This window comes from Pocillopora verrucosa, chromosome 11 (assembly GCF_036669915.1).
Source record: "Pocillopora verrucosa isolate sample1 chromosome 11, ASM3666991v2, whole genome shotgun sequence".
In the NCBI taxonomy this organism is placed as follows: domain Eukaryota; kingdom Metazoa; phylum Cnidaria; class Anthozoa; order Scleractinia; family Pocilloporidae; genus Pocillopora; species Pocillopora verrucosa.
This window is the reverse complement of record NC_089322.1, coordinates 4,039,411-4,062,462: the sequence shown is the minus strand read 5'-3', so window position 1 is coordinate 4,062,462 and position 23,052 is coordinate 4,039,411. Positions and strand designations below refer to the sequence as shown.

General features: G+C 38.6%; 2 protein-coding genes across 4 annotated transcripts in view; both read right to left on the bottom strand.

The window, feature by feature from the left end:
* Positions 1 to 14,207, bottom strand: part of LOC131777902 (trichohyalin) — a 40,311-nt gene extending 26,104 nt beyond the window's left edge. For all 3 annotated transcript variants that reach the window (XM_066174359.1, XM_066174360.1, XM_066174361.1), the window contains exons 1-17: positions 13,883 to 14,207; positions 13,025 to 13,139; positions 12,390 to 12,563; positions 11,796 to 11,902; positions 10,615 to 10,752; positions 9,676 to 9,860; positions 8,266 to 8,308; positions 6,598 to 6,670; positions 5,965 to 6,061; positions 5,621 to 5,674; positions 5,094 to 5,350; positions 4,467 to 4,520; positions 4,141 to 4,186; positions 3,489 to 3,689; positions 3,178 to 3,339; positions 2,801 to 2,826; positions 1,176 to 2,544 (exon numbers count right to left, since the gene is read on the bottom strand). In XM_066174359.1, coding sequence (XP_066030456.1) covers positions 1,176 to 2,544; positions 2,801 to 2,826; positions 3,178 to 3,339; positions 3,489 to 3,689; positions 4,141 to 4,186; positions 4,467 to 4,520; positions 5,094 to 5,350; positions 5,621 to 5,674; positions 5,965 to 6,061; positions 6,598 to 6,670; positions 8,266 to 8,308; positions 9,676 to 9,860; positions 10,615 to 10,752; positions 11,796 to 11,902; positions 12,390 to 12,563; positions 13,025 to 13,139; positions 13,883 to 14,103 — 3,322 coding nt within the window. In that variant the 5' untranslated portion in view covers positions 14,104 to 14,207. The remainder of the gene's footprint in view (positions 1 to 1,175; positions 2,545 to 2,800; positions 2,827 to 3,177; positions 3,340 to 3,488; positions 3,690 to 4,140; positions 4,187 to 4,466; positions 4,521 to 5,093; positions 5,351 to 5,620; positions 5,675 to 5,964; positions 6,062 to 6,597; positions 6,671 to 8,265; positions 8,309 to 9,675; positions 9,861 to 10,614; positions 10,753 to 11,795; positions 11,903 to 12,389; positions 12,564 to 13,024; positions 13,140 to 13,882) is intronic.
* A 3,468-nt stretch (positions 14,208 to 17,675) lies between these two features.
* On the bottom strand, positions 17,676 to 23,027 carry LOC131777898 (polyglutamine-binding protein 1-like). The gene is made up of 9 exons (XM_059094262.2): positions 22,879 to 23,027; positions 22,629 to 22,765; positions 22,180 to 22,235; positions 21,562 to 21,620; positions 20,910 to 20,960; positions 20,218 to 20,330; positions 19,425 to 19,473; positions 19,058 to 19,133; positions 17,676 to 18,307 (listed from the first exon to the last, which is right to left on the bottom strand). Exons 1-9 carry the CDS (start codon positions 22,934 to 22,936, stop codon positions 18,142 to 18,144), a joined length of 765 nt encoding a protein of 254 aa, XP_058950245.2. The 5' UTR covers positions 22,937 to 23,027; the 3' UTR covers positions 17,676 to 18,141.
* Positions 23,028 to 23,052: the final 25 nt, after the last annotated feature.

Genomic DNA, 23,052 nt, shown 5'->3' with positions numbered 1-23,052 from the left:
TTCCCCTCTAAACACTCGCCGTTCGAATTTCATAAACTATTAGCTCCTCAAATCCTGAAAAACTGTTGTCTCTAGGTGATCTTTTACTTTGATGTGCTGTATTCGGTCGCTTACACGAAAAAACGAAAAATTCGCTCATCCGTGAAATTTGTAAACAGACCACTATGGAGATGTAAATTTATTTCAATAAATCGGCGTGCCAGCCAAGCGTTCCGTCTTAAGCAAACAAAACAAAGTTGTTTGAATTTGGTGTAATTTTAGAATCTGGAAATAATGGTGTAAAAAAAGGAACATTCGATCATGAAATCTCTGAAATAATTGACGGGTTTGCTCATAATTTGACGAGGCATACATTCGGTGAACTTTTTTCTCTAAATTAGAAGGGGAAATCAGGGGTTTCGTTTAACGGTGGTCTACGGCTTAATGACATTTCACCGACGTCTGTTAAGCCTGCACGCAGGCTTTCATGTTTGAGTTTCGGCTCACGACACAGCCGCCTATTAAAACATCGACAGCTGCCCGTGGAAAAAGTTATAAAAACTCGTGGAAGGTAATAACCTTACACAAGTATACTGAGTAAAAGTGAAGAAAACTCTCGTCGAAAACTAAAAGGCATCACAAAAAAATTACTTTTCAGTTGCTTCCGTTTGAATTGTCTTAAACTAACGCTTCATTCAGACTTCATAGTTAAAAACCACCTTGTACAGCAAAGTTCATTCATGTGGTAGTTATTAGTTGCTTAGTAACTTTTTCATGGCATAAATCACACACTCGGGTTTCAGTAACAGACTGAAAAGTTCGAACCATCATTACAACCATCAGCACAATAGACAATACCATATGAATATGCAGCTCGGTAACTTTCATTTTGAATCTTTACACCTTCTTGTTCCAAGCAACAGCTTTTTAAACTAAAGCTCGCCTTTCTTGGATAATTTGGTTTCAACAATTATCTGAGTTACAAGGAAAATTGGTCATCGTAAAGAGTTTCAAAAGCTGACATTCCGAGCGATAGCCCTTCGTCAGAGCGAAATTCGTTGATTCGCTCTGACGAAGGGTTAACGCTCGAAACGTCGGCTTCAGAAAAATTTTTACCGTGGCCAAGTTACATTATCTTGTTATACCCCTACCGACGCTGCAACACAGTTTCTTTAGAAACTTACCCCTAGACTCACCTTTCTTAGCCTGGACAGCCTGTTCTTCTACTTCCAGCCTCTTCAGTTTACTCTCTGCTTCCTTCACCTCCTCTCCCTGCCGCCTATGACGCAGCGCACCCTCGATCCGCTTCAAATCCTCTTCCTGCTGTATCTGACGCAACTTCTCTGCAGCTTCCGCGGCCTTCTGCTCTTCTTCCCTCCTCTTGCGGACAGCGTCTTCCAGAGCCGTTTTCTCCTGTTCTACATTCATCTCGTACATCCGCTTCCATTCCTCTAGTTCTTCCAACTCCTTGGACTGCTCTAAACTGCCACCTAAAGGAGCAGCGGAATACGTTGAATCCTTCTGCACGACGGTCACCATATCCTGCGTAGCAATTCTTTCCAGTTCATCCTTCCGCTTTTTCTCCTCCAGCTCCCTCTCACGCCGAATCATTTCTTCTTCAAACAATCTCTCTTTTTCCAACAATTCTTCTTGTTTTCGTCGATAAGCTTGAAGTAGAATTTCAGCTTCTTCGTCTGCAGTTCTTTGCTTGTGAAGAAGGTCTTCGGCTTCTTTCGCGCGCTGTTCCTCCAACGCAATCCTTTCCCTTTCCAACCTCTCCTCGTACTCTCTCTTCTGCCGTTCCATCTCTTCCTCTTTAAGACGCATTTGCCTCTCAAGCTCCTGTTCTTTTTGTAATTCAAACATACGCATATCTCGCTCATTCTGTTCTTTAATCCTTTGTACTTCTTCCTCTCGCTTCCGACGTTCCTCTTCTTGTTGCAGCTCCAGCTGCCGTCTTTCTTCTTCCTTCCTCCGCAGCTCACGTTCTAGCTTCTCTTCTTTTTCTCTCTCCTCTCTTTCCCTCCCGCGTCTTCTCGCCTCCTCCTCCTCCTCCCTTCTTAATCTTCCTTCCTCTTCTTCCCTTTCCCTCCGGCGTTCCTCTTCTTGTCTTCGCCTCCTCTCATTTTCTTCTTCCTCTTTCCTCCTCTTTTCTTTCTCTTCTTCTTCTTCTTCCCTTCTTCGCCTCTCCTCCTCCTCCCTTTCCTTCCTTTCCATCTCCATTTCCATTTCTAACTCTGCTTGCAGTTCTCTGGCGAGAGCTTCTTCTTTCTCTTTTCGTTCCTTCTCCCATTGCAACATTCTCTGCTTTTCTTTCTCTCTTTCCAAATCTTCCTGTTCCTGTTTTTCCTTTTCTTTCGCTTTTTCTAAAGCTCTCTCCTTCTCCCACTCGCCCTCTGATTCCGTGACTTCGGAATCGCTGTCGTTTACATCAGTCTTACGGGGGGAAGCAGCAACCTTTACCTGAGGTTTGGTCTCACCTACAGTCTTTGTAGGCGGAGGGCTTCTCGTACCAAACAAGCTGCTGCCTCTGGTGGTATCAGGACCATCGGACGGAAGAAGATCCTTCGGAAAACGAAGAAAATAAATCAAGTTACAAGTCTACCACTAAGGACAAATCCACTTACAATGTAACAAGAACCAAGTTTGGGGGCGAACTTGCACAGGTGGTCGAGGCGAATGGGGCGAAACCTCCAGTTATATATGAAAGCACTGATCAGTAGCTTTCATTTGAATGTCACACAATAGTGTTTGAAGCACAGAATCAACAGCTATCGCCGATTGGAATAAGCAATCTAACAATGAATAAATTTCCACTTACATCCGAGCTGTCCCAAGCGGACTCTTCTGTACAAAGAGAGAAAAGATCAATAGTTAACCTTCTGACCCCTAAGACTGACTAACATACAACTTCTCCGCACAGTATCATCCCTGCATCACACGTTAAGGTCATGAGAATAAAGGAAATGATCCTCAACCAAATAAGCTCTGGATTGTTACACAAATTCTCCTTGTCAGCACCTTAGAAAATGTATAGAGAACAGTATGGAGAATATGCATCGTGATGTTGGGGTGTACAGGGTTTAGTGCTAAGATTCTGCACCAGGTTTCGCGCGCAATAGCTACTTGTATTACGAGACTTTTCCCGCCTTTTTTTACATCAGCTACAGAAAGTAGAAATGTATCGGTTCACTTTACCTTCACTTTGACTTCCGCCAGCAGGTTTGACTGGTTCTTCCGGTTTGTCACTCTTTTTGCCGCTGCCTTTATTCGCAGGCTCGTTGTCTGAAATGCCACTGAGGTCGGGGTCAGATACGGAGCTTACCGGGCTGCCAAGCTCGAAATTCAATTTGGGTGTGGCTGAGAAAAAACATAGACGAGAAGAGGTGGTAAATTCGGGTTTCAATAATTAGAGGCACTGTTACCGATAAAATACATCCCAAGAAGTAGAGGTGCGAAGAAAAGGATTATGGTACTGTTTACAGTTTATTTAGCTGCTTGTTTCTCACCATTTTCTTTCTTATCTATTCCCACACTCTCTTCCTCTGGTTTCCGCGTCGATGTCAACGGTTGAGGTGAGGGTGTAAACCCAGAGCTTGGCCTGGTCAGCAGTTCATCGTCCTCGTCATCAAGTGGAGGCTCGCTGAAGGACACATCTTCACCATCATTCTCTTCACCATCACTTGATAACAAGCTGAAGTCGAGATCGCCTTCAAAAGGTAACATCAATTAGTCAATCAATCAACCAATCGGTGTGGCATTCTTTACATAAGTCAGTCAAACGGTCAGCTAGTTAGATATCCAGCCTGTCGATCAATCAGTCAGTCAAATGAATGAAGGGGGTACGTTTCTAAGGAAACTGTAGTGCTGCGTCGGTGTGAGAGCATATCAAGACAATTTGTTTTTATCGACTGAGTTGATAACGTAAATTGACTACCGTAAAGAATTTCTAAGCCGACGTTTCGAGCGTTAGCCCTTCATCAATCGCTCTGAAGAAGGGCTAACGCTCGTAACGTCAGCTTTAGAAACTCTTAACGGTGGCTAATTAACATTATCAACTCAGTCTGTTAAAGCCAAATTATCTAGTCAGTCAGTCAGTCAGTCAGTCGGTCAGTCAGTAAGTTAGTAAGCCAGTTAGTCGTTCAAACAAAGTGTGTTTACCATTTGCTTTCTCTGGTGGCTTCGCAGATGTATCTGGTTTTGACAGCTGAAAAACAACCAAATGTTAATGTTAATAACCATCTTAAGTTTTAGAGACGACAAGAAGGCGCTGAGCAATTAACTTAAATACTTGTAGCTTTGACAGGCAGATTGTATGATGAAGAAGCTCACAATTTAGGCGACAGCTGTTACTGTGTTAATCCGTTCGATCCTAAGACCCTTTGCCACATATATATGCATATATTTTATTGGACGTTTGGGTTTGTAGTATTCCTGAATACTTTTTTTCGAATCTTTTGTCTTTTGACTCTGAAAAACCCTCCAACCTTTGTATTTCCACCACTCAGCGCAGCGAGAACATCTGTGTCAGAGATTGCACCCTAAAACACAACGAGAAAGATAGTTAAACTCTTGCCTTTTCACCAAAGAGTTAAAAGATTTGGCTCATTGCGGGAAAACGTTTAACTGAAGCTTGAGGATTTCAAGGGTGGGAAAGCTCAAAGCAAGGGTCTACCGCGGGAGGGAACGGCGCGGGAAAACGTGTACATTCGAAGCTTGGCACCCACAAAACAAGCAATAGAAAAAGCTTGAAATTGATCACCGAAGTCAAGCACAGTAAAACCCAATCTGAGCACAAAACCATGAAATTTGCATCACAGGGAATGAAGCAATTTTCAGTTGATGTCGAAAGTAATTCGTCCGACACCATTTGATTTGGTTTAGCTTGCTGTATGATTGGTCTACAAGACTTGTGCCATCCTCCCGACCAATCAGATGCAAAAGTTAAACCAATCGCGACATGATCACCTACGTTTTCCCGCCTTTTTCACTTCGAGTTCTCATTCATTCTTGTGGTATTTTCCTTCGCTTTGATTGGCCGTAGCAATAACTTTGGTTTTGGTTTTACGAAACTAAATCAAAATGTGCCGTTTTACAGAATCATGCGTAATTACCTCCGAGTCTTGATCCTCCGTCACTCTCTGCGGCGTGGCTCGGGATAATTGAGGCGATTCCTTCACTACTTGACCTACTCCCCCTGGTGTTGGCAATTTCCTCCTGGTGGGTGTACTCTGTTGGGAGTTGGTGGGGCTGCTTTTCGGACTCGCTTCAGTTATCAACGGTTTCTTGGCTGGAGATGGAGACTGGTTCTCGTCTGTCTTGACAGGAATGCGTGACGGTGCATTGTTGTCACGTGCTGCAGGCTTTGATTCTAGCGTAAAACCAAACAACCTTTATTCTAAAATAGCAATCAGTTGATCAAAAAAAACAACAACATTCATTTACGCTGTGACTTACTTGTTCATACATTAAAAAACACACAGCGAATTATATTAGAAGATTAATAAATTCAATAGCTTCTGCTGTAATTTGCTATAATTGGACAAACACCAAAAGCATCTTGAGTGTCAAACTGGTTTTACACATTAAAAATAGAACAATAACATTAACTACGTAAAATTTTAACTTGAGCTTAACTCACCCTGAATAGGCTCTGTTTTAACAACATTTGTTCTCACAGGAATTCGGCTATTTGCTGGAGAAAGAAATTGCAATAAAGGGTTGGATACTTAACAATACCGAAACTTTCGACCGAATGTACGATAAAAATTAATGAAAAAATATCAGTTATTTTCAAGGACTTTTCCATACACAATACTAGAAATCTGCGACTTCCATGGCCTGTAAAATGCTATTTAAATTCCATGATTTCCGTGAATCACACAAATCTTCCATTCTCGCAGATAAAAATTGATTTCTACAAAACCGAAATGGCAGAAATTTTCGGATATCTTTTGGGAGAATTTTCCTACAAACAATACTCACATTTAGCGCTCTGAGTGGAAACATCTGACGCCGTCCTGGTGACTGGTTTGGATGACTTGCTCAGTGCTGCCAACAAACTTGGCTTGCCTGATCTCGACTAACAACACAAAACATACATCAATGGTAAAATCACCTCTGTGATCAATTTTCAATTGAGTGTCGAAAGTAATCTGGAAATGCATTGATTTAATTACGTCGCTCTGTGATTTGGTCTGGAAAACTCGCGCTACCTTCTCGACCAATCTGATGCAAGACTAGAACCAAACGCGACTTGGTCAGTAATTTACACCTCAATCATATTATACAGAACGACCTAACTTTACCGATGGATCGAAACTGACCAATCACGATCGACTTATACCTCTTGAGTCTTACAGCCCGAAAAAATCACGGCTAAACTGACCAATCAGTTTACAACGAACCGGACTTAAAACTCTCGACTGACAACAACTCTTCACTCGACTCTCATGACGACTTCCGCTAAGGTCTTAGAAACGTCAGTCACCACTACCGACAAGAGTCCTTCTCAGGACTACTCCCACCTTCAAAAATGGTATAGTTCTCAATTCATCAGGCTCCATCGAGAACAAGATTGGCTAAACAGGACGAAGAGGAAAAAAAATCACTGTTTACCTTTGCCGTTGATTGAAGCATGTCGTCATCGTCATCAGACGAGCTCCATGAATTTCCCCCTCCCCCTGAGTGACTGCAAGGCAAAATAATTACAACAATTTTCAATGAATGTCGAAAACACTCGGGAATTGCTTGGAGTTTGGTTTACGTCGCTCTGTGATTGGTCTAGAAAACTCGCGCCTCTCTTTCAACCAATCAGATGCAAAACTAAAAAACCAATCACGACTTGGTCACCCGCGTTTTCCCGCGCTTTGGACATTTCGGTTGTTTTCCTTTGAGTTCTAATTGGCTCTTGAAGGTATTTTCCTTTCCTCTGATTTGCCGTTGTGGTTAATTTAATTTTCGTTGTACGTCAATCAATCGAAAAGCGTTCACACGCACGAATCAAATAGGACAAAAGGTTTATCCTTTCATTTGCGCGCGAAAGTTCCGAATATCAGGCAAAAAATAAAAATTCAAGCGAACCGCTCAGTAAAGTATGGCCTGCTTCATTGAAAAACACTCTGCGGGTAGTAAATGACAGATGCCATTCTTAAAATAATTTGTAACGGAACAACACTAAAAATTCGCTGATGTTTTGTAGAAGTCTTAAGAATTTTCTAATAGGGAAATTATAACTAGTGAAAGTTGTTCAAATTCACTACTACATGCAGTAACTACACTACTACACTTGAAGAAAAAAATACAAGTCACTGAATTGGACTCAACCCCGTTGTAATAACCTGTGTTTACAGATAAAAATTAATGTTGATGGCCATAAAATAAAATTAAAGGAAGCTTGCGTGTACTAGTTGATAGTTAACACTACATCAGCAGTGGAAATGTTCAGTCACTATGGTAAATATTTGCAAAACACAACATAAATTCAACATACACAACAAATTAACTTTGTAAGGAATCGTCAGCTGGAAGAAAGGTAAGTATGAAGCTATCACCAGTTTCTGAACTTCATAGAGCTTGTTATGACATGACACAATGTACTATAAACTACACACTAACAGTTGCTATATTAGTCTTCCACCTTACTCTTCTGTTCAGAACAACACCCGGTAGGATTCTCGTTTACAACGTTAAGTTTATGATGCTCATTACTCATTCTTGCATATAATTACACATAACAACATTTCACAGCAGGCGTTTTCTTGTTTTAAGCTTACTCCAAGTTAGCATATTTATAGCTAGCAATCATTTTCACCTACACAAGGTTTAGTTACATCTAGCCACATTAATATATTAAATAATCGACTTGCTTCATCATAAAGAAAGTGCAAATTGGCATGCAGATAAAATTTCATTTCATTTTGGTTCTTTTTTCATGCAAGCTTAATAATATTCCCGGCCTACCATTTTTAACCAAACAATTACCAAACATGGTTGTATAGAATAAGGGAGATGGCAAGCTTAGAGTAAAGAAATAGTGATCTTGTCACGGGTGTGGGACAAATGTAAAATTCTCTGCCATGAGGAATTGAACCTAAAATGAATTGTTTATTGGGGGTCAGAGAATTCACTGGCTATTGGGGAGAATTCATGTGCTAAATTTCAATAACCTGTGCTATCGTTTCTCACACATGGAGACTACTTCCTTTTTACTTAATGCTAATCTCCTTAACTGCACTGCTTCCTGAAATCCCTGAAGGTGGCTACGTAAATTTAGATTATACTTACTGACTGGCAGAATCCTCTTCCTTTGCTGAGGTACTGTTGTAACCTGCATCAAAAGGAAACTTTACAGTAAGGTTTACAGAGTCTAACGTAAATTATGAATAATCTCAAAGAAAGCTTAAAGCTTTGTCCCATTGCGTGACATCCCAGCCAATGAAAACTGCATGGAAGATTACTTGGAATGTGAAACCAAATTTAAAATTTGGCAAGTAAAAGGAAATTGGCATAGAGCAAGATGTTCCTCACACAGGCTTAACAGCAACAATACCACTTTTATTAAGATGAAGTGAGTGAGAGTATTATATTACTCCTCCAAATGAGATGTTAGTCCATCCCAAGTTACCTTCCTGCATTTTGTGAGGTTTTCTTGACAGAAGCTAATTAAAGTTGAACCTATATTACATGTCACCATATTTAGAGGACACCCTGTATTAAACAGCTGGTTTTCAAAGTCCCAAAATTTTTACCCCTTAATAACTGTTTACAGTCATTTTCATTTCTGGTAAGCAGTCACATCTATTAAGGGAGAGTCCCAACAGCTTTTTTGTATTTTCCTCACCTTGTATTGAACAGGCACTTAAAGTGGAACCACTCATTCCCAAATAAAACTAAGAATAATCTTTCGAGTAAAATTTAATCCATTTTTTATCTCTCACAATCAATTCTAGCAGTATTTCGATGGAATTTTTCAGCATCTAGTGGTTAAATTAAGTTATAAAATGGTGATTTTAATCAGTTTTAAAAATACTCCTATTCTGTGGAACCTGTATTTAGCAGAGACTCTACCATACCCTGAGGGACTGGCCACCTAGCACAGGTTTGACTGAGTGTAAACCGCTGGATGGAGAAAGGCACTATGACAACAGTGTCTTGCCAAGGAGCACAATACAATGAGCTTGATTCTAGATCTTTTAGTCCACTATACTGTCACCAGCAACCTGTGTATTATTATTCTCTCACTTACAATACCACTAATTAACCCTTTTACTCCCATAAGTGACCAAGACAGAATTTCTCCTTACAATATCAATACCATATCATGCAGACAAGTAATGAGAATAGATACAAATATCAGTCAGGAGATTATTAGTTGATCCAAGACCAAATTCTCCAAACTAACATCACAAGAATTGTAAGGAAGACAGTAAGGAGAATTACTACTGAGATCTTGGGAATAAAAGGCTTAAAAGAGTAAGTTGATGGTCTTAACTTGAAACTCAATCCTTTAATTCCTCAAAGTTTCAAAAATTGTGAATCACGTTTCCAGGCTTGAGTTTTGAGTTTTGAGTTTCCAAAATTTGAGAATCAAGGTTTAAGAATCAAGTTTTGAGACGAGCTAAGAATTCTTGAAGAAAACAAATTTGGTTTTCTCATCCAGTACTGTTACCAAAGAGTAGCCAAAAACATTCTCACCTCCCTCATCAGCTACTGGTCCCCCAAATGAGAAATCCGCATCATTTGTTGCTGTTCCAGATCCTAATAAACCTGAAAAATCTCCTCTCTTGTTTTGTGTTGCTGGTTTATTTGAAGTAGCAGCTCTTGCTTGATTCTTTGCTTTTTCTTGCTGTTCCTCATGCTCCTCGATAATATTTGAAATACTGGATGAGAAAAAAATGACTGAAAAGTTAAACTGAAGGACAATCAAGCAAGCTGCTAGCTAACTGTTTTTCAAATATGAAATTTGCCTACCACAAAAACAAAATTTTGTGCAATATTACTTTGTTTAATAAACAACTGACCACAATAAATGTCTTTGGATTAAAAAGAACTGACATTAATTTTTTTCAGAGATTAACAGAACATCTCAAGGCTTACTGAAGGAAGAAAGAGGCAAACTTTGTACAAGAAGATGACGAGGCATGACTAAATTTCCATAGCAGTGTTTTCATCTCATTTTCATGTAACACCATAAAAACTAAGTTGTAAAAATGTGTACAACTTACTTAATGACTCCTCTGCATATATATTACCAAATTAGCAACTTAAAAAGCAATTCAGTTAATTGCCCAAGATTTTTTCTAGTCACCATCACCACCAAAGTGGTCACAGCCTGCTGATTAGGTATCATTCACATGATTCAGTGAAATCTCATTTAACCCTTTAACTCCCAAGATCTGATTGTTAATTCTCCCCTCTAGCTGCTACAGATTTCCTTGTTAAATTAAGTAACAATAATTTGGTGTTAGATCAGGAGTCAACAACTTCTACCTGATAAGTTTGAGTATACTCATTACCTGTTTTTTGGATTGTGTATGGATTTCATAGGGATAAGCTACATGTTAATCAGATCCTGGGAGTTAAAGGGTGAAAGAGATTTGTACCCCTGTGTAAAGGGTGGCATGCTTGCCTAACCTGTGGTGTCCATGAATAACAGCATGATCTGAAGCCTTCCAACCTTGAGCATCTTTCAGCTCTGTGTTTGCATTTTGTCGAAGGAAGAGCCTGACTATACTCATGTGACCCTCACTGGCAGCTGTCATCAATGCAGTCCTACCATGCAAAAAAAACATTGTTTAATCATAACAATAACAATGAAGACAAAGGTAGTGATAATAAGGGAATAACATGACTTTTTGAGGGAATATTGTTTATTTGCGCCCTTGTAGTGTCATTTGCGGCCTGAGCGCAAAGCGCGGGGGCCGCAAATGACACTACAAGGGCGCAAATAAACAATATTCCCTCAAAAAGTCATGTCATTATCATTATTATCAATAAACAAGGCCAAATGATATCAAGAATGCGAGTTTTAATAATACAAGCTAAGTGAATGACGAATTCAAAGTCACTTCAAATCATCATGTAAGTGTTGATTGAACAAGCTATTAAAGAATCAACTCAGTCCAGTGAACTTATTGAAAATTACCAAAAAAATGCTTAAAATCGTCTATAACTAATAGGCATATCACAAAGTTAACCTTAAAATGATCCATCGGATGATGAAGCAAGAACCAATCAGCTGTAGGGCTGATAATGCATTAGCAGCCCGCTGTCAGTCTTTTGCGGCCCGCTGAGCGTGTGTTTTGAAGAGGCCGATTTTCTATTTGGCCGCATATATTGATAATAATGATGATTAAAGCAGTGATGATAAGAACAGTTGCACACTGTAAACAAAAGGCTGTTGGCAAAATTTTTTTAAAATCATTTTTCATAATTTTTTTTAGTAGCTGAAAGAGATGAATCCATGATTATTTCAATATTTCTTTTTTTTAGGGAAAACGGAATTTTCTCTGGCCACCATTTCATTATCTTATTAGTCACAAATAGGTTAATTGTTGAAAAATTTGAGCTTGGAGAATAAGCCATTTTAAAGCTGTGTGCTTAGTTGCCAAGCCTTTGATTTGGAGTGAGGCTGAAGGTGACCTTGTTGTGATTGAAAAGAGTATCTAGCTAGCATGATAATAAAGTAATATATATTTATAAAGCAGCAACATTTTTATCATAACAAGGTCACCCTTAGCCTCACTCCTGTTCAAAGGCTTGGCAACCACGGAGAGATATCCCAAGACTTGTGCTTATGAGCACAGTCGGTTTACCTGCCATGAGCATCAACTTGGTCAATCTGTGCTCCTTCATTAATCAGAAAATTTACAAAATCTAGATTTCCAAGTGATGCTGACACATGTAGAGGAGTAAACCCTTCCTGGAAAGAAAAGAAAATATTTCTTGATTCCTTTGTTCAAAAGCCTTTCGGGAATGATTTTCTCTATTCTTTTTAAAGTATCCAATCACCAAATTTAAGAAAGAAAGAATTATCATGTATTTTCTGTTAAAATTTTCAAATCTGAGATCAGATTTCACACCAACTCCTACAAGTGACCAAGACAGAATTTCTCCTTACAATATCAATACACTATCAACCAGGTAGGTGATGAGAATAAAGAAAAATATATATTTGGGGATAATTAGTTGATCCAATGCTAAATTCTCTGAACTAGCATTATAAGAATTGTATGGTTGACAGTAAGGAGAAGTACAAATTTGATCTGGGAGTTAAAGGGTTAAAGGGTTAAACCCAAATATTTCAAATCCATTCAATTAGTATTGAATACATGTGTCTAAAAAAAACATTTAATGCTATGCTATGCTCATTCCCAGGAGATTCAATATCAGTGTGAACTTTACAGCACCTTGTCTTTGGCATCGACCTTTGCTTCTCTCTCTAACAAAAGCACTGCAATGTCAATGTCACCATTGGCTGCTGAAAGATGGAGTGGTGTGCTATTGTTAACATCTACAACATCAGCTTGAGCTCCATGTTCCAGCAAAATTTTAACACACTCCACAAACTGGCATTCAACTACCTGTTATGAAAAATTCAAAATTATGACTCATTAATCAGATGACGAGGACTCTGACATGATGAGGATGTTGAAGACAATAACTAAAACTACACCATAAGTCGTTTTCTTAGACAGCTTCTCCAAAATAAAAAGCCCCCCTCCCCTTCCATATACAGAGAGCAAGAGGGTGATACTGTACTTGCTAAACAAGAGGAGGGACTTCAAATAATTTATCAAAAGATTTTTACTGCCTGGCTCATACATTCATTGAAAGGAAAAAAAAACATTCAAAAACCAGCAGCCTATCCCAGCTCAGTTAATAAGTATACAAGACTATAGAGACTCCAACCTCTTGAAGTCTTCTGCATTCTCTTAATTCAATAGTGTCTATCACTAATTTTTTGCCCTCCCCCCCCCCCACCCTGTGATGTCAGTAGGGGGAGGGGATAATTACAGCAAGTTGAAAATATTATGGTTCTCACCTTCATAAGTGGTGTCCTTCCATAGTTATCACAAAGATTTGTCTTAGCATTATTGGCCAAGAGAAATTTTACAATGTCTTCTTTACCTTGAGAACAGGCAAGGTGAAGGGCAGTTCTAACCAAAAGGAAATTGGAAAGGAAATTTGTCAATCAAAATTGATATTTAACTATCTTGGGTGAATTTTTAGACCATAAAATATGCTTAAAATAATGTCTCTCTATATAGCTGAAATAATTTCTTCACAATTCCACCTCGGCCTCATCAAGCAATTTGGCACTAATTGCTATCTCGCTGAATACGGCCCTGCTTCAAGAAAATTATTAATCTACATATTTGTAGGTAGGAAAATTAATTTCTGCAGTTACCAAACAAGTTGTGTTAAAAAATGTCACAAGTGACGAATAAATTTTTTTCGTCAACGATCGATCTGATCGTAAAAGTCATTTCTTGTGGTCACCAGCTGTGTAAACTGACTTATCATGGTGTTACTAAGCCCAATAACAATAATCAATGACGACCACGATAAAATATTTCAATTATCTCGAACAAAGCAAAGGCAAAACCATCATCACATACTTTGTTTATATAAAAATACGATTACAGTAATTTAGATACTGGAAAACAGAACTGATTTTTTTGGCAGTATAATAATACGAAACAGCACTTTTCAAAAGCCATATGTGTCCAACGATTTGCGGAATACATGTCAAGTAGGCTGTAGGTTGTGTATTTTTAAATGGGATGAAAGCCAGAGGACGCTAACCGAGTAACCAAAGAAACGACATAATATCTTGACCGCGACTCGGAAGAAATTGCGATCGCTTTTCAACAGTAAACCAATATTTCCTTATTTTTACCTGTTTTCCTTGTCAAGCTGGTTGACGTCTCCTTTCTTTGTCAGCTGTTTCACTTTGGTCAAATCTCCGCTCCACACAGCTTTATGAAGCTTAGGTAGATCTTTGTCTTTGGAGATCGAGTAACCAGAAGCAATGCTAGCGGCATCACTAAGGTCTTCGGTTGACAGTGTGTTCTTCGCACTGGGACTCTTCTTTTTGAAGAATTTTTTAAAGCCAGACATGGCGATAAGGGCCTCTCTAATGTATAATGTAGTATTATGTATTAAGTGTTGATGACATTTTTAAAGTTTTCGCAGAAGAACTTCAGATCGGCAGTTAAGCTCAAGTTGAGTTGATGTAAATTAAGTACCAGACCTCCCTCTGAGGAAAGACTATTTACCCATGAATCTCTTCGGTATAGCTTAACACTTTTAAAACTCCCAAAAATGTTTACAGTTGTGTACTGATTCGCCAAGCCTTTGATTTGTAGTGAGGCTGGAGGTGACCTTGTTGTGATAGAGCCAGTACCTAATTAGCATAAAAACAAAGCAATTTACATTTGAAAAACAGCAAGGTATGTATCATAACAAGGTCAACAAAGCTCGCAACTGTAAAATGGACTATTCTAGCCGCTACACATTTCCTTGTAAATCAGTTATGAGAATTTAGTGTTAGGTCTTAATAACGACTTCTATCTGATAAGTTAAAGTTTTCTCAATACCTGTTTGCAGGATAATGTATGGATATAGATTTTAGATATATGAAAATTCACATATTTGCACTGCGGTGGAAAGATGAAATTAGAAGATCCTTGCAGCTAAGAACACTACTGAAACTAGTAGTTGTAAGTAGGACCTGAAAAAAATTTCAGGCCCGTACGGGATTTGAACCCATGACCTCTGCGATACCGGTGCAGCGCTCTACCAATTGAGCTAACAATTCAATTCGGATGTTTATTGTACCCAATTCATTGACCAGCTCCCAGTTGGCTTGTTAGCTCAATTGGTAGAGCGCTGCACCGGTATCGCAGAGGTCATGGGTTCAAATCCCGTACGGGCCTGAAATTTTTTTCAGGTCCTACTTACAACTACTAGTTTCAGTAGTGTTCTTAGCTGCGAGGATCTTCTAATTTCATGTATGGATATTGTAGGGAAAAGTTACGTGTTAATCACTTCTGGGAGTCAAAGGGTTATTGCCAAATGTTATTAAGTGAATGAGCGAAATCACGACCCAATCAACTACTAATAACTAATTCTGATAAAATTAAAAACAACGTGAATCGTGCGTACACAGAAACTTAGCAAATTTTGTTTCCTGACTTCTTTAATCAATTTGCGTAAGAACTACTTTCTAACTGAAAGTATTGTTGAATGATTAACTTAACTTGAAAAGGGAAAAAGCAACATGAAAAACAGCCCCCATCCTTTCTCTTTCAATAAGACTTTAATGAAAAGTCTTAACATAGTTAAATAGTTGCATTACAATAAAACAGTCACAAAGAAACTTGGCTAAGAATTGTCGAAAGGAAACTGGGGGACAGAGGCTTGTCATAGGGGCAGCTTGACCAACCGGTAACAGACAGAAATAATTGGTGTTCTCTGCGCGAGGCCTTCTGTGCATAGACGCATGAAGAGGACTTATGCGCTTAACTTGAGAGACAACAACAGAATCTTTAAAGTTAAACCTGTTATAAGTAGACTTTCATGATTTTATTCGTCACGGTACGAAAAAACAAACCATTTTACTAATGTTGAATTCAGCCCATAAATTTTGGTAGATTGATACAAGCTGTGTCTTCCAATGCCCATAACTCTTGTATTGTTTTTGTTATTGTTGTTGTTGTTTCCATGAACTTCCTGGTATCACGCTGTATTTCCTGATTCGCACGAATCATTCCACGGTTGTTGATCACTCGTCCTCGATCATGAATTGTGACACATACTTTTTGTCACGGGGGAGGGGAGGAAAAGGGACTCGCAAGGGAGGGTAAAGAAAACAGAAGGAAAAGGAGGAGAATGGAGTTATGTTAAATTTGAATTCGCTTTCTTTCGACTATATTGAAAATTTTTAAAGGATTCTATGATAAAATTCGCCATTTTTTATCTTCCTGTGCAGCCAGCTGGTCCAAGTTTGATTTAAGTTCGGCTGATGAAACGTTCAGCATCTCAAAAAGCAAGTCTTACACATTATAGCACATTCGCATAGAGCCAAGAAAAAACCAGTTTATACAGACCATTTCAGTTCGAAGGTTTTTATGTTTATTTTATTTTCGATTGCCAGTGTAGATAGAAATCAGATCTTTTCAAAACCAGTCTTACATTGACTGTTCAAGTTTATCTATGATGTCTTCCATACTTGGTTTTACATCAGCATCTTGTTGAAGGCATCTCCGAATGAGAGCTCGAAGCATTAAGCACGCGGTTTGTCACCATAGCAACTTGCTCGTCGCGCCCGTCAGGATCTTGTAGTTCCCGGATACAAATCTCACAGAGGAGAACTCCTAAACTGTACACATCAACCTTAGCTCGAAAAGAGAACAACAATGAAAATTTGAAAATGCACGAACGCGCCAGCTAGTTTAAATTGCTATATTTTCATTTCTCGTTTCCATCCTCTTTCTATTCTTTTCTTCTTCTGTTTAAGCAGTCTGCTTACGTCAGAGGAATGTTGCCTCATTTCTATGCAAACATTACACTCATTCAATTTAGCTCAGTAAAGGGAGAAAAAAAAGCTCGACTTCTCTCTGCTGGTTAATCTGTCCAGCGGCATGTTTCCTACAGACTGATATTACGTAAAACACACGACCAGTTTACCAAGGATAAAGGTTCAACTATAGTCAGAGTATCAGACGAGATTTTTTGTCCTGAGCCCTTCACAGATTGATTTTCAATCTTGTTATGAATAAACTTTATAGCAATCACAATCAAACAATTGAGAAATATAACTCCAATATTCAAATTTCAGACATACCTTGACGGTTTGATGTTTAGTATGCGCTTTAGAACAATGTATATCGTAGCACCCGGACCAACTGTCATAGTCTGCTGCAAAATATTAGCCGTGCCGTAATCTGACACTTTGCCTCGCCATTGTTTAGCTTGTCGCCATAGTGACACATTGGCACGGCTGATGTCGCGGGGAATGATGGGGGATAGTTTCTTGAAGTGTGGGTAGTGTAATACTTAAGCCACATCTAGCCACTTCGTAAACTTTCCTAGTCTGTCTTTCCCCTCGCTCCAAAGATTGAGTACGGACTGGCGGAGACGAACATACTTAATCCAATCCGGTAAATGGGGCCTTCCAACACATACAACTCTCTCCTCATCCGCCATAACCGATCAGTCAGCGCAGCCACAAACTCGCACAAAATGATCGAGCCTACTCGAACTCCTTATCCGAAATATCGATGAAAAGCAAGAATATGATAGCAAAGAAGCCTGTTTACATTAATTACAGACACTAAAAGAGAAAAATATCCGCCGATTGAAATGGATTTTGAAGTGACTCGCTTGGTCGATAATTTTCGACTACGGAATATTCATTAATGAAGGGGGAGGTGCGCAATGCATCAAGGGTGAAACTGAGCCTTTAACAAGTTCTCTTTAATTCTTAATTTTTTTTTGCAATTAAGACTTGCTACACACATTTCAGCATCTCATATTTTGAATAGGCTTTTTCAAATAAAACATTCGTTCATCTTTAAACCACCGTGTAGAAAGAGTGTAGTAATGTTCACATTCAAACTACTGTTTTAAGATATATTGCATGCACCCTGCAGACAGATGAAATGAAGAGCCCACATAATTACGAACAATGATTTTTTTCACTAACTTTAATAATTTTAAGTGTTAGTAATATACTGAATAACAATGACAATATTCACAGTGTATGCAATGGCATCTTCTTTGCACTCACAAGAAAGACTTAAAGATTCATTTCTTCCCATTTCTTAGTCATGCCCTCACAGTTTACCTGTGGTTACTCAAATTTTCTGACTCTGCGCTGTTTGGTGAAAATCTCCGTGTGTCATTATTCAAAAAGTTACCAGGCAGTTCTTTGTTGTGGTACTGTTTAAAATACTGTTCAATGTAGTTCTTCCTTTCAGTTCTTCAGTTAAAATACTAGTGTTTGACTTTCCAAATAAAAGCTACAAAGCAGTGCTTTTACATGGCCCTAACCTTCTAGGGAAAGTCCTAAAACAAAGTCTTCTTCATGGAAAATGTGTCATGCAACTCCCATGAAAAAAAAAAGGTTCAGCTAAGAAGCACTTTAACTGAATATTACTCAGCAGTCTCCACAGCACCTTTCTGTGATATTTGCTGATTTGCTCTGAGTACTGCTCCAGGACTGGGATATGGTCGCATTTGAAACAATGGTCCATTAGCAGTTGTATCTACACCTGTTTTTGCCTCTCCCTTCTTGAGTAAACCTGTTGACCATGTTCCCCTGTGGAAAATGTACAGTTATTAGTTTTTACCTTTAACTCCCAAAGGTGAATAACATGCTTTCTTCTTACTCAACAAATACATTATCCAGTGAACAGAGTGTAAGAAATGACAAAAGATATCAGCTTGAGCATGTCCAAGTTTACCCTTAATAGTTTGCAGTTAAAGGATTATTTGGAAGTTTCAGCTTAAGACTGGTGGGGAGTGAACATTTTACTAAGCTTCTACATAGCTAGATAACTATAGGAAAGCCACTTGGAATAGATCATATTATGTATAATAGCCACAAAAAATCAGTAAATATTTAATCAATTAAATAAAATCGTTGTATAACCTTCCCCCATTTACCATAATGATTAAACCTTTAAACTCCCAAGATCTCATTAGCAATTCTCCTAACTGTCTACTCTACAATTCATATGATGTTACTTTGGAGAATTTGGAATTGGATCAACCAATAATCCCCAAATTGATATTTTTCTATATTCTCATCTCTTGTCTGCTTGATATTATAATTATAGTGTAAGGAGAAATTCTGTCTTGGTCACTAGTGGGACTTAGAAGGTTATACAATACAGAGAATCATCTCCCATGTAACTTCTCACTCTAATATCCATACATTATCCAACAAACAGGTAATGAGAATGCTCAAATTGATCAGTTGGAGGTTTAAAGAAAGTTAAAAAGAGACTATGGAATGATAATTGTAAGAGTTACAGCATTCAGTCTGCTTTTCAGAGCAAAAAAATACCTTGGAGCATCAGAATAGGCAGCAGGGTCCATTGGGTCGACTTCTTCTGACTTTCTACGTTTTTCAGCCTTTGTATCTACAGAAAATAACAAAAGGAAAATAAAGACAAGTGAAAAAAGAAAAAAAAAAAAAAGGCCTATCACTCCATACATGTAGGTTAACTTGGATCAATATCAGTATCTGGGCAACTGCCCACCTACCCCTCCCATAACCCAACAATAGTCAATTGATGACAACTTAGGGTTAATGTTGGGTTAGGGGAGGGGTAGGTGGGCAGTTGCCCAGATACTGATATTGATCCGTTAACTTTATTGAATCATCATGTCTGTACAAGTTTGTAAAAGTGCTTCAGAAAGGTATTCATCACCTCTATCAATTTTTCTTTTTACAGCTGCTTCTTGTCGTTTTTGTGAACCCTAAAACAACAATTGAAAATAAAAATGATTATGTGGGAGAGGTAAAATGAAATGCAGCTTTGACTATGAAAGAAGTGATAATAATAATGATGATAATAATAATAATAATAATAATAATAATAACAATAATAATAACAATAATAATAATAATAATAATAAATGCAATTTAACAGAGTTAAAAACAAAGAGCATCAGAGTACTCTTGCAATCAGCAGTTTTCACATATGGGAATGACTCAGAATTCCATTTGCTCTTCATTTGAGGCGTTCTTGCCTGTGCTTTGAGCGTGAACTTGCAGCATTGTTTAGAATGGCAGCTCATTGTCCAGGCAGTTTTTCCCAACCTTCCCTCCCTTTTTCCACTGTGATGGGTGCTTATTTCCCTCTCCTGGGTGGGAGCTCATGGTTGAGTTGCCAGGATTTGCCAGCCATGAGAGCAGTCTCCACCTTGTAGCTGGCTACTAATAGAGGAAACTCCTGGATGTCTCAGGCACCCAACCTCCACTTAGCAATGCAGTTGTTAATAATAATAATAATAATAACAATCATCATCATCTTAATAAGCCACACTCCCATATTCATATTTGGGCCAACATTCAAGGCTTAACGCAGATGCAAGTACCAATATTCTTTCACGTTACAAAAAGCTAGAGGAAGCTACAAAGTTCATTGGCAATTAGGCTTTCATGGAGCTTTCTAAGCTTTTTATGAATAAAAATGTGCACAGGGATGTATGTTTTATTACCTTCATAAGACTGGGATGTTTGCCAATACTCAGCACTTGTTCCTTATCTTGTTCCGTGTCCACCCCTGGTGGGGCAAGGATTTCTCTGTTGGCTTGAACTTCTGATTGGGCCTCTGAAAAATATCATCAAGTCAGGTCGTTAATGAAGGCCTTGACCTGTTATATCCTAACATCAGAATGCATATTCTCCATACTATTCTCTATATATTTCCTAAGGTGCTGACAAGGAGAATTTGTTTAACAGTTAAGAACCTCTAGTTGGTGATCGTTTCCTTGCTTAAGGTATGATTCAGGGGTGATATTGAAAGGGGAAATATGATGCCACTCACTCTGAGGGGCCATTAAGGGGTTAAACAATATTTCATACCGTATGGGTGATTTGAGAGAGAATTTTTTCTTCACAGTTATTGAACAAACTGAGACAACACATATTAAAGTAATACCCTAGCACTGCATAAAGAGCATCCTGGCTTACAAACTGAACATCATTTCACACAATTTGAAAGTACACATTAACAAATAGCCAGAAGACACAACAAAGTTATTTTGTGATTTTCTTGCAAAAGAGTAACTGACAACATAAAATGACCTAAAACCTTTAGGCACTTAAATAGACATAAATTGATTCCCTGTCAAGAAAAGGAACAACCACAAAAAACGAACTTAATGTACTACACATAAATAGTAATGACCTTTTTGTTTATCCAGTACAGATGAAGGGAGAGTTACATCTGCCTCAGGATCTGAAAAATAGGTATTAAGACTAAATTGTCAGCACTACACTCCAACAGAGGGTACTAAATTCTGCTAATGAATTGATTCAAAATTCTGAGAAACACATTTGTACAAAAAAGATATCATTATAATTATACTATATTGTTCCTCAATGGTAGATCAGTGAGAGACGTTGTAGCCTATTGGTTAGTGCACTGGACTCCAGGCTGAGAGGAGTAGGTTCGGAACTGGCTAAGTCAATGTGTTGCGTTCTTGGGCAAAACACTTTACTCTCACAGTGTCTCTCCCCCCCCCAGGATTGCAAATGGGTACTGGTGAATTGTCTAGGAACCTGATGAAATGCTGGGGGGGGGGGGGGGGGGGTAACCTTGCAATGGACTGGCATCTCATCCAGAAGGGAGTAGTGATACTTCTAGTTGCTGCTTCATAGAAACCAAGTTAAGCTCCAACTGGGTGGGTCAATAGGCTTCAGTACAGACTTTACCTTTACCTTTACCTTTACCCACTAGTCCACTAGTAGATCAACAACCAATTTCCTCCAGAATTTCCCTCAGCTGTATAATCATGTGCCATAGTGATGACAGACTAATAAGTAACACAAACTCTCACCTAATGGGTGAAGCCATGATACTTGATTTGTAAGAGTGTTCCAATAGTACCTGGATCCACTATAAAAAGTAAATCAAAAGAATTCAATTTACTTTAAACTTACAATCTTTCTTACTCTACTGACAAATCATGACACTATCGACATTGCTGATCCCAGCAGTATGCAGAACGCCTGTCATATATGAACTTTGTAATGGGCCTTGCTCACCTTTGAGTCTCTGTGGCTCAGTGGTAGAGCATGAGAGCACCAAGCATGAAGGTCTGAGGTTTGATTCCTCATGGGGACTCAGAATTGTTTTTCTTTGTCCAGAGCTGGTGACTAGACTATTCCTCTTAATTTAGGATAAAAAAATCATTGCAGGGCAGGTAACCTCGTTGTTTCTTCATATCGAAAAGGCAGCTTTTTAGCTACACGCAGCGCGAGGAATGTCTTGCATAAGCAATGCTATTTTTTTCACTATTATCAGTATTACTGGGATCAGAACAGCAACACTCTGCTTTTTTAGAGGGCTCAGAAACAAGAGCAATGTATTGGTTGAATCAACTAAAATATTATCTAGAACATTAACAGGAATGATTTCTTTTTTCAAAGTAAAAATATCTGCTAAGTTGCTTTACCTATTGGGATCAGGTACCAGGTACCATCCAACAGGTAATGGTACAATACTGTAATCCTGACAACGATAAAACAATAAAATAATAATAAATCAATAATTTGTATTTACAAAGCACAGCTTAAGAGTGACTAACATCTAATTTCTCCTCACAGTACCACCTACGAATCATGCATTAAGGTCATGAGAATAAAGCAAATGATCTCCAACTAAAGAAGCTATTGATTGTTAAACATATTCTCCTTCTCAAAACCTTAGGAAATGTTTTAAGAACAGTATGGAGAATATGCTTAATGATGTTAGTTGCCATCACTGACGACATTAATTTTCAGGATTAGGTACCCTTCACTGGCCAATCAAACAAGGTAGTCAATGGCTTCTCTGAAAACTCTTTAATGTTTCCTGAATCCAGCACGTAGCTAATCCAGCTGGGCAGAACCGTTTAACTCTCACCTTTACTTGAGGAGCAATTGCATTTTCACCATATCTCTTACGACAATATTCCACACATGAGTGATACGGGTTTGATGTGTTTGGACAGCCTTTAACGGGTCCATCGAATCCACTTGGTTCATCTGCTTTTTCTTTATCTACATTGTAACAACAACAACAAAGTCTTACTCTCATACTAGACACGCTTTTTTCTTGACATTAACCACATACAAATCGAAAACCCAAATACATCCTTTTAAGATCACTTTACCTTTATGAATTATCCCTCTCTTTGCAAGACGAGCTTGAAGAGCCGGAGGAAGAGGCATTTTCGAACTATTTGCCGAATGACACGATCTCAGACCGAAGCAAAGGAAAGCACATTTTCAATATGGCGGTATTGAGCCTGCGATCCTTTATTGTACAACCGCTACTACCAGTCCCA

What these genes read in the sequence shown, in the direction of transcription:
- LOC131777898 (XM_059094262.2), bottom strand. Translation starts at nt 22,936, where the DNA reads ATGCCTCTTCCTCCGGCTCTTCAAGCTCGTCTTGCAAAGAGAGGGATA. An exon ending in GAGAGGGATAATTCATAAAG is followed by an intron (nt 22,766 to 22,878) that starts GTAAAGTGATCT and finishes GTTACAATGTAG; the next exon opens with ATAAAGAAAAAGCAGATGAA. An exon ending in TGTACTGGATAAACAAAAAG is followed by an intron (nt 20,331 to 20,909) that starts GTCATTACTATT and finishes GATATTTTTCAG; the next exon opens with AGGCCCAATCAGAAGTTCAA.